The 17832-nt window shown below is 45.5% G+C and overlaps 1 protein-coding gene across 1 annotated transcript; it reads left to right on the forward strand.

Annotated features, from left to right (window-relative positions):
• The first annotated feature begins 13867 nt into the window (after positions 1-13867).
• RPTN (repetin) lies at positions 13868-17475 on the forward strand. Its single transcript, XM_047726113.1, has 3 exons — positions 13868-14005; positions 14730-14981; positions 15228-17475. Exons 1-3 carry the CDS (start codon positions 13868-13870, stop codon positions 17463-17465), a joined length of 2628 nt encoding a protein of 875 aa, XP_047582069.1. The 3' UTR covers positions 17466-17475.
• The last annotated feature ends 357 nt before the right edge of the window (positions 17476-17832 follow it).

Consider the following 17832-nt stretch of genomic DNA (forward strand, 5'->3'; position numbering starts at 1 on the left):
TCTAGGGGAGGAGAGAGATAATAAATGAGCCAATGTGCACCAAACCAGCTGGCAACAATAACTGCTAAGAAGAAAAATCAAGCAGAGTAAGGGAATAGAAAGCTCAGTGATGACTTATCATTTTCTACAGGGTGGCTAGGAAGCCTTCTCTGATAAGTTGACATTCGAGCAAAGTCCTAAATAAAATGAGGACTTAAACCACATGGCTCTCTGAGAGAAGAGCATTCCAGGCAGTGGGAAGAGCAAGGACAGAGGCCTTCAGATAGGAGGTTCTTTATCATCATTTCCTAGTTACCTCTGAAATTTTCATTGTTTGTTACTTCAAGTGTGGAGACCAATGCATTGACTATTCCAGGGACTGGTCCACTAGAGACTTCTACTAATAATGATGATAAAAATAATCACAGCTTACATTTACTGAGTACCCACCACGTGCCCCTCACTGCCAGGTTCCCCCAGCTCGTTTAGCACCAGAGCAACTCATACACCTGGGCCATCTGGCTCTGGAGCCAGGGAGGCTGAGAGCTAATGTTCCTGGTTCCTTTGTAGTACACACTGCAAGGATGTCCATCCTTTGGGTCTCCTCTTAGGTTTATTCACCCCGGGGAAAGTGCCCTGTGCCAGACACTATGCCACAAGTAAGGGACACAGAGACCCAGAAGACATAGGCAGAGCCTGCAGGGAGCCTGCCATTTGGCAAGGCTCTAAGCCTTGCCACAAGAGTGCAGCACAGAGGTCTGCTTGGCAGAGGAGGCTGGGACAAACTGGAGGAGGCCGGGGCTGCCCAGCACATACACACAGAGGTATATTCGCAAGAAACCGGGCCATAACCCTGGGACCCCCTTCCTGCACCATGTGGACAGTGCGGAGCCCATTGCTCCCCATGGATAATTTAGGCTAAGTTTACATCGATCATGTGCCAAATGTCTTGCCTAGCTTTTTATAGACAGAAAAATCACATTGAAAACAGCTAACATTTCCCATGGGCCCACTGTGTGCCGGCAGAGTTCTGAGCACTTTGTCTTCACTACAATTCCATGTTGCGACAGAAACCAGTGGCTCTCCAGAACCTAGCATCTGTATATTTACAATCTAAAGGGAGACATCCACTAAGTGATAGGAAAAGAAAAGGCGGTTACTGGGTCCCTGGAGATAAGCCTCAAACAAAAATCTTGGATACTATTATGGATAAGCCTCCATGCATTCTAGGAAGACTGAGGGGGAGGAACATTGACATGGGTCAGGACTTGATAACAAAATCGAACAAAAGCTCGCTTTCCAAGGAAGAGCCTCCCCAGGATGCAGAGGCTGCCAATGGCACAGAGCTCACTTTAGCGAGTCTGGATCTGGACTTCAGGGCATGGGACAGCATAGGAGGGTAACAAGTGCATGGCAGGGTTGCACCTGAGCCAGTACACGCAGCCCACATGGTCACAGCACACCCACTCAGTGCCCAGTGGCTGCAGCACATGCACCGGTCCCTCCTCAGAAGGGATCCTTCCAGGTTACAGGTGCCAAACAGCCAGGAGCTCATAGACCCAGCAATGAAAGCCAGTTCCTGATGCCAGATGCACCTTCCTCCCCTGCAGTGCAATTCATGCACTTCACAATATAAGTATTTTTCACTAAATGTGTTTGCCAGCAAGGGAAATCCATGTCCCTTTCCTATCTGCCTTCTAGACTAAAGAGATGGTCCTCTCAAAATCTTAATTGTCGGGGCGCCTGGGTGGCTCAGTGGGTTAAGCCACTGCCTTCGGCTCAGGTCATGATCTCAGGGTCCTGGGATCGAGTCCCGCATCGGGCTCTCTGCTCAGCGGGGAACCTGCTTCCCTTTCTCTCTGCCTGCCTCTCTGCCTACTTGTGATCTCTCTCTGTCAAATAAATAAATAAAATCTTTAAAAAAAAAAATCTTAATTGTCAGTGAGCAAAGCTAGAAATCATCTGCCCTTGCTTCCCTCTGTCCTCCCCATCCAACGTTCATGATGATTCAGTGTGAAAACCACCCATCTCCTCTTCTGCAAGATGTGTGGCTCTCTAGGACCCAGCTGATGAGAGCCTGGAAGGGATGCTAGGAAGGTACTGCAAAGGACTGGGTCATGGGGCAAAGGCAGCAAAGGGGACAGCACAGCATGAAACAGATTGTCTGAAATGGTCTACCTTCCATAACTCACATCCTCAGTACTCAAATTAATGGCACAGATCGAATTAGTCTCAGAAAGTTCCTCCACTGTTTCTCAAATCGGGTGGCTAGTAGGATAAATCATGACAGTAATTAATCTCGACCCATAAAGTACTTGAGTTCCTGAAACATTCTATAAATGGAGGCCTAAATATCATCAGCACTGTGCCCAACCAAGGAGGTCAGGACCTCTGCTGCCCAGTGAGTTTCCAGAAAGGAAATGATGGGCAGACCCCTAGGAGGGGGAACAGAACGTGCACTTGACCACATCCTCTCTGTGCTAGGTGCAGGGTCAGAGAACAAGCCTGAGCAAACCTAGGATGCCCACGCAGATCTGCATGACCCTCGGACCCTGCTTCTCTCTGCCTCGTGTGGGGTTAGTAAACAGGACCAGAGAGAAGAGTAGAACACAGTCTCAGGACAAGAAAGATCCTGTGGTTATACCCTTGTGCTAGACCATTTGGGTTCTAACTAGCTTTATGATTAACTTCTTGTGTAATGCTGTGTGACCTTGTAAAATTCACAACCTCTCTCCAGGGACCTTAATTTTTCCCTTTTCAAAGGCAGGAAGGCCCTGGATACTTGATACTCCCTGTTCTATGGAACCTGAGAGGTTCCCAGTACAGGGGCTTTGGTCCTTCCAGATGGCCAGGAATGTCCTGCACCCAACTTCACCAGCCCACCTCTACATGGCAGAGCCAGAGTCCAGGAAATACTGCGGAGGGGACTCCCAGCCTCTTCTCTTGCATACCAGCAGGAGCATGCTGGCATTCTGCACAGATGAACGGAGACGAGATACTCAGATCGGCAGCCAAGCTCCTCCCGACTCTGATCAGCCTAGGCAATGTGTCAGGACAAAATCCCGCCTGGGCCTCTCCCTCTGCTGCCACTTTTCCTCCCCTAATCCCTCTCTTCTACTCCTTTTGACAAACAGTAAGGCGTGCTGCTTCTGGATGCCACAAGAAACTAATGATTTCTTCCCTGCAGGGTGCTGGGGCCATGTGGAACATCTGTGACCACAATAAAGAGGTTAGGGATTAAAGAGGATGAGTAGGCAGAACACCCATGGCAAAGGGATGTGGTAATGCCACTGAGTCTGGCTGAGGCCCACAAAGGGTGTGAGGTGCTGTGGGTGGGAGCAGAGGGACAAGGAGTGCTGTCTGGGCTGGTCCCACTGTGGGGAGAGAACAAATGACGGTAAAATTTTGCTATTCCCCAATCCTGGCCCCCAGCTCTTCTGTAACCTCTCCCAGAATCCTTTGCATTGTTACTGATTCTGTCTTCATCACTTAACATTTTGTCAAGAAGATAAATAAATAAATGAAGGAATGAGCCAATCAAGGAAGAAAACTCTGGCTTGGCCTTCAGTCTTTCTTGTTTCCTGACTATGCCAAGAATTTGTTATGCTAGGTGGACGTGACAAGTAGGTGTTACCATTCAGGCACCAACTGCCCTCATTTGGGGAACCAGACAACAAATCACAGAGGATTGGGGACAGTACCGCTTCCCACTCCCAGATAATCTCCACCAGAGCCCCTAGGCCATGAGCTAGTGACCTCTAATACTCCTTCTGTGTTCTGCTGGCAAAGGCCCCTGAAGGATAATTCCCCTTACTGAAGCCTTTGCAGCAAATCCCCATGATTACCTGCTTTTCTCTCCCTGCTCTCTCAGGACCCTGGATCCAGCATCCTACTGCACCTGACAGCTAAGGGAATGAAAAACAGGCATGAGCTTCTCGGGAGCAGTGGGTAGTCTGCTCCTCTGGGGGAGCCTCAGGATGGACACCTGCTGAGGATGGCCTGGGCACTTGACCATCTGGGGCCAGGCAGGGCAAGATGACCTCCAGAGGCCCAATGAATCCAAGGCTCACTCAACACTGCTCTCAGTGTGCCCACTCCAGAACTCGATGCGCACAAGCTGACCAGTGTTACAGATACACTCAGCTACTGGCAAGAGCGGCAGCTCCCAGGCTATGCCCAGATCCCACCCTATCAGCTGGGCCTGGGGTCCGCAGCACCCAGCTAATTCTGGGGAAACTAAAACTGTTTCTCCATTCTTTATCCATGCAAATCCTTCAAGATACTAGCAGCCATTCCCCAGGCCTCCTGAAATTATCATAGCCCACCACTGGTCCAGCTTACAAACCCATCTTCCTGCCCCATACCCTGTATGGAGCTATCATTTTGAGAGAGTATTCTTTTTATTCCCAAGAATCAAACCACAAATAAGCCCTAAATCCCACACAGAACTCCCCATGGAACACAGACTTGCAGAGGTGGGCAGTGTTCTGGTTCAGCCACCCACTGGGGCCCTAGCACTGTGGCAGGGGATATGCGGGGAGCAAAACAAGGGAAGTCTAGGTCCCTGCCCAAGGGAACTCATCATCTCATTCAGAAATAAGAATTATACATAGAAACAGCACACAACTAAGAGACCACATGAAATGAGAGCTTAGCTGTGTATTTCTAACTCCCACTCTACAGGGGACACAGGAGCAGAAGAAAGCCACTCAGTGTCAATTTTTTAAAAACTGGGTTCTCTCTCTCCTTTTGCCTCTCTCTCTCTCTTTCTCTCTTCCCCCACTCTCCCTCCCTCTCTCTCTCTCTCTCTGTCTCTCATGAATAAATAAAATCTTAAAAAATACATATTTTGAGGGGCGCCTGGGTGGCTCAGTGGGTTAAGCCGCTGCCTTCGGCTCAGGTCATGATCTCGGGGTCCTGGGATCGAGTCCCGCATCGGGCTCTCTGCTCAGCAGGGAGCCTGCTTCCCTCTCTCTCTCTCTCTCTGCCTGCCTCTCCGTCTACTTGTGATCTCTCTCTGTCAAATAAATAAATAAAATCTTTAAAAAAAAATACATATTTTGAAAAAAAGCAGAAGCCTAAAAAAAAACTGGGAATGGCAAAGCAGAGCTGGTAGGAGACAGGCAGATGAATTAAGAGACTGTCTTTTCCGTTATACAGCTCAAAGTCTCGTAAGCTAGGCAAACACAGACACAGCCATCTACAGAACACAGAAGAGAGCATCGCAAACACTGAGAGTGAGGGCTACAGAGTATAGGGTAGGGCAGAGCAGAGAGGAGATAGTTCTGGTGAAGAAGAGCTGGAGATGCTGTTTTAGAAAAGGTAACTATTTAAATGTGTTTAAAATGGGAAGAATTTGGGGGCACCTGGCTGGCTCAGTCAGTAGAGTATGCAACTCATGAGTTCAAGCCCTACATTCAGCATAGAGCTTTAAAATTAAAAAAAATTTTAGGGGCACTTGGGTGGCTCAGTGGGTTGAGCCTCTGCCTTCGGCTCAGGTCGTGATCTCAGGGTCCTGGGATCGAGCCCGGCATCGAGCCCCGCATCGGGCTCTCTGCTCGGCAGGGAGCCTGCTTCCTCCTCTCTCTGCCTGCCTCTCTGCCTGCTTGTGGTCTCTGTCTGTCAAGTAAATAAATAAAATCTTTAAAAAAAAATTTTTTAATAAAAAATTTAAAAATAATAAAATGGGAAGAATTTTTATAGAAATGGAGAGGAGTGGGTCCAGGGGGAGAAGTGCTGTGAATAAAAATAGAAAGGACACTGCAGGGTTTAGTAAGAGAAACTGAAGAAGTCCACAGTGGTCAGGAAGAAGTAAAAGTACATGAAAACATAGGTCTGCTTGTTGTGGAGGGCCTCAAAGAGCATGTTAAGAATTTTGAAATTGACCTGGGAGGTTCAGTCGGTTATGTACCTGCCTTCGGCTCAGGTCATGATCTCAGAGTCCTGGGATGGAGCCCCACATCGGGCTCTCTGCTTAGCCTGCTTCTAGCTCTCACCCCGCTGGTGCTCTGTCTCTCACTATCTCTATCTCTATCTCTCTCTCAAATAAATAAATTAAATCTTTAAAAAAAAAAAAAGAATTTTGAACTTGGGGCACCTGAGTGACTCGGTCAGTTAATCTTCTGTCTTTAGCTCAGGTCTTTAACCCTGAAATCTCAGGATCAAGCCCTGTGTCAGTCTTCCTGCTCAGCAAGGAGTCTGGTTCTCCCCCCCTCCTTCTGCTCCTTTCCCTCTACTCATGCTCTCTCTCACTCTCTCTCTCTCTCTCTCAAATGAATAAATAAATAATCTTTTAAAAAAGAATTTTGAACTTGATTCTTATGGAAAAGTGAAAACCCTTTATTCTTATAGGAAACTATAACCCTCCTTGAGAAAAGACAATTACTCTCAGGATAGTGTGAAGAATAAATTAGAAAGGAAGACTGGAGGCTGGGATTTATGTTGCTAGCTGCATAACAGTGATGGCAAACAGAAACAAATCCCTCCCTGAGTAGTAGCTGGAGCAAAGGCGAGCAACAAGAAATGAGTTAGGACAGAATCTCAGAACCAGGAGACCTCAGGGAGCACAAACAGGCAGAAGTAGGAAGGTACCCAGCTCAACCAGTCATGTCTTCAAAGCCATCCCTCATTTAAAGATAGTCACAAAGTAGTAATATCCTTTCCAAGCTCACAGTGAAAGCTGGGCCCTGATGAGAAGCCAGGGCCTCCAGTTCTCACCCTGAGGGCTCTTTGGGGCACCAAGGTGAGGGGCCAGGAGAAGCTGCAGGGAAAGGCAGGAGGAGATCCAACCATTTGTACAAGGGAACAGGCAGATGCCTGAGCACTGATTTCCACATACCCAGACTCCCCAAATTCACCTCTTCCCATCCTGAAGGAGCTGATATGGAGGGTAGAAGGGTAGAGGCCAGAGAATGGAAAACACTGATGGAACCCCAAGTGACTTGCTAATAATACCCAAAATACAATTGAAACTTCGCAGATTACGAAGTATATTTATCTGTCTCCCTTGCCCCATTTCCTCCACTCCCACTTTACCTCAGGATATATTCATTCTTTTGGTCAACAAACCTTTATTAGGTGACTACTATTCTGGGTTCTTTGGTTGCTACTGGGTTGCAAGTGTTGTACAAGCCTTCCCCCCACCCTGGGAGGAACATAGCTCCCATGCTACCTTGAAAATATTACGCCAGGTGCACAAAGCCAGTCCAAAAAGCCACATATTATATGATTCCATTTACAAGAAATTTCCAGAATAAGCAAGTCTAAAGAGACAAAGTTGATCAGCGGTTGCCATGGGATGGAAGAGGGCAAAATAAGAAATGACTGTGAATGGGCATAGGGTTTCTTGGGGGTGGGGAGGGAGGGAAAAAAATGTTCTAAAAATGAGATTTTAATGATGGTTGCACAATACTAAAAAATACTGAATGGTACAATTTAAATGGGTGTGTTGTATGGCATATGAATTACATCATTTGTAATATCTTTTATAAAGATGCTCTTTAATAAAAAGTAGGAAAAAACTCAGAAGCCTAAGCTGAATGATCCAATTTCAGTCACACGTGGTGGACTTTGAGGACATATGTTTTGGTCTGTAGCATTATTAACTATATTCTGGGAATTATCTAAAACCCCATGGACTGTGTTCAGCAATACCTTCTGACGCTTTCTTGCTTGTGTCATGGGGCGGTGGGGGGAACATGGTCTGAAACACTGGGGAGGTGGGGGATGATGCAATCTTTTATCCAAAAACAAAAGCTACGATAGAAGAAAAAGCTGGGCTACACAAAGGCTGTAGGAAGCCCAGCTCCAGATGCAAACCTGTGCACCAGACTCTCAAGAACCCAATATCCCTCTCCTTTGGCTCAAAACACATTTTCCAACAAAGTTAAAATATCGCTGAGGCCAGTGTTACCTTCAAAAACCACTGACTCTCACAGATGTCATTAATAGGGAGATGGCCTATAATTAACAGGAGGGTAATTCATCTGCAAGGAAAGATTTTTTAAATGAGAACTTATTTGTGCAGATGATAATAAATGACCCTTCAATATCAAGAAATCTCAAAGACTTTTATGCCTATTAATTAGTCCTACTCCTCTCCAGGAGAAGGTGGTCATTTTCCCCCCATCTCCAGTTTATCTACGTGTTTAACTCCAAAAGCTAAGCAGGAATGGAGAGCCTGCCTCAGGATTACACAAGGGCCTCCCTTTGTCATACAAATAGCCATGCTCTGGGTCCTGAGGATTTCATCTCTAAATAGACACCCAACTTCTCAACAAAAGGAAAAAGGAAGTCTAAGAGTTCTGTGATAATTATCCTAATGATTTAGTCAAAATATGCAAGGAGACTTCCTGAAAATTCTATTAGCTCAAAATAGTACCGGTCACACCCACCAGGCACATCTGCATCTCATGGGAAATGAACAGTAAGGGCTTTAATAGGGTCAAGACCTGAAAGGAATGGGCAATACGTGGAACTTCTTCCATCTCATTCAAAATATGCAAGGAGACTTCCTGAAAATTCTATTAGCTCAAAATAGTACCTGTCACACCCACCAGGCACATCTGCATCTCATGGGAAATGAACAGTAAGGGCTTTAATAGGGTCAAGACCTGAAAGGAATGGGCAATACATGGAACTGTAAAAACAGAGGATACTTTTTGTATGCATGTTTAAAAAAATTTTAAGAATAAGCATCTGTTAATCTCTCCAAATAGATTACAAGCTCCTTCAGTATTGGAACCTTTAGGTACGCAAGAAGCACTAGAAAATAAAAAATATTTGACTGGCTAAGCATCAGAAGGTTCTCAGTTCAAAGTTGGATTCCATTAAAGTGGGTTGTTAGGAAGTTTGCTTTTTTTACTTTAGCTTTTGCGGAAAACTATTTCCTCATTGTGGAGCAGGCAATCACCAGTCCTGTTACAAAAGGTGGTATAAACATAGGGGTTGTGAACAAGGGCTTTGGAGCCAGGAAGTTGTGGAATCAATGGGCAAGTTATTCATCTTTCTCTGACCCTCAGTTTCTCTGTTTGAAAACTCATGATAATATTCCCTGCCTCACGGAGTTGTAGAAATTAAGCAAGAAAACACATATAAAATCTTAACATAGAGCCTAGCATACAATAAGACCTCAATAAATTGTAGCTTAAAAAATCTTGCCTTTGAAAACACAAGACCACTTTCCAACATGAATGCAAAAACACACTGAAAAACAATGAACAAGAAGAGTGGAAATCCTCATGCAAATTACAAATGTTAACTAAGTGACCAAACGTTCACAATTTCCCTCCACATTTTCCATGGAGGAAGACTATAAAGCACAAGGTTCTGAGGCCTTTAACACATTCATGAATAAAGCAAAGTTAAAACATAATCTCTAAAGCTAACCCTTAGATCAGAGTCATAGAATCTTAAAAATGTTAATGCCAGGGTGGGGGGAAAAAACACTTGGAGATCAGTCCAAATCTTTCCTTTTACAGATGAAGAAATGTAAGACCAAGAGGTTAAGTGATTTGCCCAAAATTGCCCAGTATGTTCCATGATTTCTTCAAATATGTGTTATTTCTAGCCTCTCTATCCTCCCCTTTTTTCCTCTAACCAAAGTCTCCAATGCCTTGTCAATGACAGTAGCAATTTCAACTGCAGAGAAAGAGCCTGTGTACCCCATGCTCCAGTAAGATTGAAAGTTCCTTGAAAACAAAGGCTGTGCTTGTGTCTCAGTGCCTACAAAAGAGCCTTCCATGTGCTCACACATCCCCACTGATGGACTGACTAAGTGGCACACAGTTCTCTCTCCTTCCTGTAGGAACTTACTAAGCATTGAATGTATGCATACATAGCAGACCCTACTGTGGAGAATATCATCTTTTTCTCCACTGCAGAGAACTGCCCATATAAACAAAAGAAAGAATTTCTAGGGAGCCCTGGAAGATGCCAACATCTTGGGGGCCACAGCTTTGCCACTCTATGGCAATGGCTGTTGTCTTTACCCTCTACCCTTCCGACTGCCATTCTCCTTATTTGGGTCACCAAACCTTCTCTTGGTTTTTGCTTTTAATGGGTAAGAAGAGTCATAACTGAATAGCACTCACAAGTCAAGATTCAAAAGCAGAAAGAGATTTCAGGATTTACAAGCAGACTGAAGCAAGTCCTGACAGTGCCAGAAGACCCTGAAGAGCAGAGGATGCAAGCAGGAGGAAGGATAGCAGGATCCCAGAGGCAGAAATCCTGCAGGATGCTGGAAGGAGTGCCAAATCTGAAACCCCTTTGGGGCTCCTTCAGCACACCACAGTTCTCTGAGCTATCCAGGCCTAAAGTCTTGAGTCTCCCCTGACTTCTCCACCTTCCCTGCCCTTCATCTAATCTAGCCCCAAGTCAAAGCTCTCATCATTTCTCATGTGTGCCATGAGACCCAAATGGTCTCCCTACTCAGACATTCCTCTTTCCAATTCATCCTGTGTACTGCAGTCTCTGGTGACTGACTCATCCCAGGCTAGCTAGAACCCTCCCCATTTTAGCACTGAAAGTCTCATGTCCTGGGAAACCCATTAGTCCCAGACCAATTGAGACAGCTGGCCACCTTACTGTGGCCAGATTAAAATCTTCCCCCACACAATGCTTTGATCATGTCATTTTCCTGACCAAAATGTACCCTGTTCCCCATTTCTCTTTAAACTAACCTTAAAGGGATGCCTGGGTGGCTCTGTTGTTTGAATGTCTGCCTTGAACTCGGGTCATGATCCCAGGGTCCTGGGATTGAGCTTCATATCAGCAGGGTCCCTGCTCAGCAAGGCATCTGCTTCTCCTTCTCCCTCCATCCTCCCCACTGCTCATTCTCTTTCTCTCTCAAATAAATAAATAAATAAATAAATAAATAAATAAAATCTTAAAAAAAAAAAAAACTAGCCCAAAGCAGTCCCCAAATCTGTCTCAGAGAATGTATAGAAACACTTTGGGGGACGCCTGGGTGGCTCAGTGGGTTAAGTCTCTGCCTTCGACTCAGGTCATGATCTCAAGGTCCTGGGATCAAGCCCCGCATTGGGCTCTCTGCTCAGTGGGGAGCCTGCTTCCCCCTCTCTCTGCCTGTCTCTCTGCCTACTTGTGACCTCTCCCTCTCTCTGTCAAGTGAAAAAAAAAGAACACTTTGGGTCGAGGTAAGAAAACAAAGATTCTGAGCCTGGCTTTTGTCATAATAGTGTGAGACCCTTGGCAAGTCACTCCATCTATCTGGACCTCAGTTTCCTCATCTGTAAAATTAAGAGGCTAAAACTAGATTTCCTTTGCAGCTCTAAAATTCTCTAATTCAATTCTTCTACATACCCTCCATTCCAGCCAGACTCACCAGCTTACTGCAATCCAAACACATCCTGTAAATTCTTGCCTTGTACCTTTGGTCTTTCCCTTCTCTCCACCAGGATTTCTTTCCTTACTTTTCTGCCGACCTGAATTCCATGAGGAATGACACAAATCCTCCCTGCTGAGGGGAGCCTGGGCCTACCCCACAAAGACTCCACATGTACCGAGGTTGTCTCTCAGCATTTCTCATGTCCTGCTCTTTCTGTTCAGAATCTTTTTCTACATGAAGCTTCTTTATTCCAACTGAACTAATATCTCTGCACTTCTGTGATTGCCTTCAGAATGCTGAACACATAGTCAATAATAGCAAGCATCATCACTAACTCACATCTAGATGTGAGGCAAAAGTAGAAAGTAGAGGTAAATCTAGAATTTTTTGCACTTTACACAAGATTCCAAAATGCTTCCAAAAATCAGTAATTGACTTATTCCACAAAAAGTTACTGAGAAATTCTTGTGTTTAAGAGATTGCTGACCTGTCACAGGTGCAGAGGTGAGGAATAAGCAGTGACTCCAACAGCAGCTCTACACACAGATGTCATAGCATCCACACTGTCCATCAACTTGTAACATTTTAGGAAGACCTTAAAAGGTGGAAGCTCCACCATCATCACGCCCTTCCCTCCCCAAATTGGTCATGTATCTAATTCTCCCTCTAGTAGGTAGACCTGTTAAATGAAAAAAAAAAAAAGTTAAAATTAAAACAGGTCAATAGATTAAAATATACATATCTACCTACATAAGCAAGATAGCCTAAAATAAATATCTTCCAGGAACTATATCCTGGCTATTTACCTAGAATCACTAGTCCCTACTCTGACAGGTGTTTATAAAGTGAGCATATCAAAATCCTTCTTTGGTATGATTTAACGGTTGTCCTCCATTAGTCTTGGTAAGTGGCACATATTAAGGATGAATGAAACTTATACCTGTCTTTTGGGACCCCCACAGCATGCACACATACACACACACTCCCCTAATTAAATGGGGCTGGGACTTGAGCATCTACCTAATGACAAACAGGTTCGTGAGTAAGTAGGGGAAATAAATAAACCAAACGGTCTGCAGAGGGAGAGGTCAAGCTGGGCTGAGCTGGGCTGGGCCCAGAGTGATTCAGACTCCACCACAGAATGGGTGTCTCCTGGGATGGCCTAGCAGGACAATTAAAACCCCTATAAATAGGATGGGTTTTCAAGTCTCCAGTATCCTCTCTGGCTTCTGAATCTTCTCCCCTTTCCTCCTTAAGCAGGTAAGGCATGCATGGGAAGCGGGTGTGGAGAGGGGGGTGGGTTATGGCAGTATATACAAGGCTCTTGGTATCAGCTATAATGTGCTGGGCTGGGGAGGTCTGAGACTGCTCCCTGTGCATGACATGCCTGGGTAGAATCCTGCTTTCTTTTTGGCTCTATCTGAGAATATGATGATAGCTGGGGTGGCCCACTTCCAAGACTTTAAAATATACATGCCTTTGTTTCAGCATGTCCTGGGAATCCCAAAACTGAGGGCTAGGACTGTTGGTAGATAGCTTAGTCTCCCATAGTGTAGTATTGACCTTTCATGCAAGTAAGGCAAGACCGAAAAGTTTAAAGCTCATTGGGACGCAGGCCCTAAACCACAGGGCCACAGTAACACTAATGTCTCATTACAATGAAATGCCCTAAGGAACTTATCATGTTCCATACAATTCATTGTGCCATGCATCCTTATAGGCATCACTGTATGCTTTTGGAAGTCCAGTGTGTTTTGCAGTTAGGGCTTCTTGGAGGCTCATAAACCCAGTAACCAGAATTTTTACAGCACAGGAAGAAAAATCATTGAGATCCAGATCCCAAAAGAACTTAGTTTTCCAACATGGCCAGTGTGAATCTAGCTGATTATATACACTTCCTCTCATCTGTGCAGTTAATTTGGCTTGCTATTTTTATCAGTAATAGTTTTCATATTAATTGGTTCTACTTTATAAGCATGCCCCAAATGACCATCCATGCCAGAAGTACATGCTGGAATTTGACATCCCAGAAAGTTTGCTTGGCCCATGGCAAGCCTCTAGCCTTCTTCCCCACTTGAGCAAGGGCTGTTTGAGGACTAAGGCCTATTCAGTGGGGTCTATTTAGTTGGTGGAAAATTATGTCTTACTATACTGACTTCTGTGGGCCTCCTGACCTTCCTTCCTTTTTGTTCTAATAAAAGAGTTTCAATCAAGCAAGTTCCACCTGGAGTAGGGGATGGGGCATGTAAACCACCTGCCATATGTTCTTTGTTTCTTAGGAAGTTGTCACTTTTCCTAGTCAGAGACACATAGTTTGTGTCCATCTCCCACTGTAGTAAATGATATTTGGAGCCTGAATGTGGGTCAAAGGGAGTGAGGGGTATGGCTAAGAAGGGGCTCTACCATTTCTTAAACTTCTCTCCCTGACCAAAGGCCAGTGACCAAAAAGGGCCACTTGCCCTCTGGAAATGCTATCTCCTGGTCTTCATCCTAAACACAGGAAAAATCTTCTTTCTTCTTTTAGGTTTACCAATTTTTGTTAAAATGGCTCAGCTCCTGAACAGCATACTCACTGTGATCAAGGTGTTCCAGAAATATGCCAAAGAGAATGGGAAATGTACCGTGCTTTGCAAGAAGGAGTTGAAGCAGCTGCTCTTGGCTGAGTTTGGAGATATCCTCCAGGTAAGATGCATAGACTCTGGCCCCATGAAGTCAAGTGTGAATGACTCTGACACCTGAATCCAGGGCTTGATGTTTTTCATTTGATCTGGTCATGCTCCATCCACCGTATAGGTAAAGATTTTCAGGAAGCTCCTCAGTGTTTCTCTCCCAGCAGACACACATATTCACAGACATACACACACACACACATACAAACACACACACACACACACACACACACACACACACACACCCCTTCTTATAGCTGGGCATGACAGAAGGGAACACAACTTCAAACCAGAAATAATTTCTCAGAAGAAATTCTAGATTTGTATCTTGATTTCTGTCCACACATTTTCTCATTCACTCATTCATTCATTCAATAAAGAGTGATTGAACACCTATTCCATTCCAGCACCATCCCAGCACTGGGAATGCAAACATGAATAAAACCAGCTTCTCCTTCCTCTAGGATCTCACAGTGTAGTTGGAAAGTAGGTTAAAAAAATAATTACAATATAACATGTGATGGGATGGAATAATCATGCCCACATTGGTCCACCAAGAGATGCAGTTCTGAGGACAATCTGATCAAAGACTAGAACCAAGCCCAAGCCATTTCAGATTAATGGTTTCCAACCAAGGAAGGCTCATACAAGAATGAAGAGGCTGGGGCATAGACACTGGCACACACTGTATCCACAGGAAAACAGCTGATTTTGCTCTTTGTTTTATCTTCTCACAGAGACCAAATGACCCAGACACAGTGGAAACCATCCTGAGCCTCTTGGATAAAGACAGAAATGGACATGTTGATTTTCATGAATATCTCTTGTTGGTGTTCCAATTGGCTCAAGCTTGCTATCATAAACTGGATAGTAAGTCATGTGGAGATAGAATCTCCCAGCAAGAAGTGGAGCAGGAGGGAACACAAGACCATAGGTTTCCAGAAAATACAGGCAGGCAACCCAGGCAGAGGCATGAGGGAGAAAAGCAGGTCTCCCACTGCCCCCAGTCTGAGAGACAAAACCAGGATGCCCACCAGGATCAGTCAGAGAGACAGGATAGGGATTCCCACTATGGTCAGACTGAGAGACAGGATAGGAACTCCCACTATGGTCAGACTGAGAGACAGGATAGGGACTCCCACTATGGTCAGACTGAGAGACAGGATAGGGACTCCCACTATGGTCAGACTGAGAGACAGGATAGGAACTCCCACTATGGTCAGACTGAAAGACAGGATAGGGACTCCCACTATGGTCAGACTGAGAGACAGGATAGGGACTCCCACTATGGTCAGACTGAGAGACAGGATAGGAACTCCCACTATGGTCAGACTGAGAGACAGGATAGGGACTCCCACTGTGGTCAGTCTGAGAGACAGGATAGGGACTCCCACTATGGTCAGTCGGAGAGACAGGATAGGGACTCCTGCAATAGTCAGTCTGAGAGACAGGATAGGGACTCCAGCTATGGTCAAAGATGGAGACATAAATCTAGCAGTAGCCAGCCTAAAAGACAAGGATATATTTTTGCCTTAAGTCAGTATGACAAACAAGTTCACAATTCTCGTTATGGCCAGAAAAACCAACAGCAATCAGGCTCTTATCATGGACAGTCTCAGAGGCTGGATCAGGAATCAGACTATGGTCAGAGAGATAGACAAGAATTGTACTTTCAATATGGCCAGACAGACAGACAAGACCAGCGTTCTCACTCTGGCCAGAGAGACAGACAAGGCCAGAGTTCTCACTATGGCCAGGCAGACAGACAAGGCCAGAATTCTCACTATGGCCAGACAGACAGACAAGGCCAGAGTTCTCACTATGGCCAGACAGACAGACAAGGCCAGAGTTCTCACTATGGCCAGGCAGACAGACAAGGCCAGAGTTCTCAGTGTAGCCAGACAGACAGACAAGGCCGGGATTTCCATTATGGCCAGGCAGACAGACAAGACCAGAGTTCTCACAAAGACCAGACAGACAGACAAGGCCAGAGTTCTCACTATGGCCGGACAGACAGACAAGGCCAGAGTTCTCAGTGTCGTCAGGCAGACAGACAAGGCCAGAGTTTCCAATATGGCCAGAGAGACAGACATGCCCTAGGTTTTCAGTGTAGCCAGACAGACAGACCAGGCCAGAGTTCTCACTATGACCAGACAGATGGACAAGGCCAGAGTTCTCACTATGGCCAGATAGATAGACAAGACCAGAGTTCCCACTATGGTCAGACAGACAGACAAGGCCAGAATTCTCCCTATGGTCAGACAGAGAGACAAGGCCTAGGTTCTCAGTGCAGTCAGATAGATAGACAAGGTCAGAGTTCCCACTATGGTCAGACAGACAGACAAGGCCAGAGTTGCCGTTATGGCCAGACAGAGAGACAAGACCTCAGCTCTCACTATGGTCAGGTGGACAGACAAGACCAAGGTTATCATTATAGCCAGTCAGATAGACAAGGCCTGAGCTCTTGTTATGGCTGGACAGACAGACAAGGCCAGGGTTATCATTATGGTCAGATAGACAGACAAAGCCTGAGCTCTCACTATGGTCAGTCAGCAATTGGGGTAACAGGGCAAAATAGTTACCTCCAAGGCAGTGAGGGAACAACCAGAGACTCTTATGTTGAGCAATCAGGAAGGTCAGGGAGACTAAGTCAAAAGATTCAAGGACAGGAAGTAATTCAAAATCAAGGGCAGAGATTCCAGTCTAGGGAAGGCCAACAGAACAGCCATCAGGCATGGGAGCCTGAGGAGGATAGCCAACATGACCAACACAAACTCATAGCAGAAATCCAGCAAGAAAAATCACGCAATTACAAAGTGGGTGACTTGCAGTCAGTTTGTGGCGAGCAGGACCACAGACAGTCCCAGGCCAGGCAAAGTCATGGAGAGGGGCAGAGCCACCAGGCAGAGGAAGAGCAGGGCCACCAAACCTGGGGCAGACATGGTTGTGAGAGTCAAGAAACTCCATGGGAGATGCAGGCCAGGCAAACCCATGAAGAAAAACAAAACCATCGGAGACAAGACAGGCAAACCCATCATGATGAGCAGAGCCATAAGAGATGGGACAGGCAAACCTATGAAGATGAGCAGACCTGCCAGCGACAAAAGAGGCAAACCCATGAAGATGAACAGACCCGTCAGCGACGAGACAGGCAAACCCATGAAGAGAGTCAAAACTGTCAGCAACAATTGGATAGGCAAACCCTTGAGGAGGAAGAAAGATATCAAGGATCCCAGGATCAACAATCTTGTGAGAACCAGCAAGGCTGTGCTAATAGAGAAAAATTCCACATGAATGAGAATAGTCAGAGGCAAGGTTCCCAGGGAAGACGCAGTAACCTGACCTTCCATCCCAGCCAGACTGGTGGGAGGCCCCCAAGGAGAGAACAAGATAGAAGTCACCCTACCAAAGCAGCTCCTACTCCCAATCCCCTCTATGACTATGTACAAGAGCAGAAAAGGAATCAGCACTAGGCTGTGCACACACCAGAGCTAAATCAACTTGAAACCAAGGAAGAAATCCAAGTTTATCCTTACTTCTGTTTAAGAGATTGAAAATGTTTGTCTTCCTTCCCTCTTCTATCTACTTGCAAGGATGCTTTTGAGAACTAGTATTCACTTTTAGGGCATTTTTATTCTAGGTTGTTCTAGTTGGGTTAAATCTGAGTGGTAAGTTGGGTGATATAATCAGATCCCAATTTTTATTACTTTGGGGATTTAAATCATTTCCTGGTTTTCCATCTGTGTAGGTGGGACATGGTTGGATCACTGAAAGGTAGAAACTTCTCCCAATAATTCAGAAACAGGAAAGGTATTCTGAAGATGCATATTACAGCCTGAG

This window comes from Lutra lutra, chromosome 4 (genome assembly GCF_902655055.1).
Source record: "Lutra lutra chromosome 4, mLutLut1.2, whole genome shotgun sequence".
NCBI classification, from domain to species: Eukaryota; Metazoa; Chordata; class Mammalia; order Carnivora; family Mustelidae; genus Lutra; species Lutra lutra.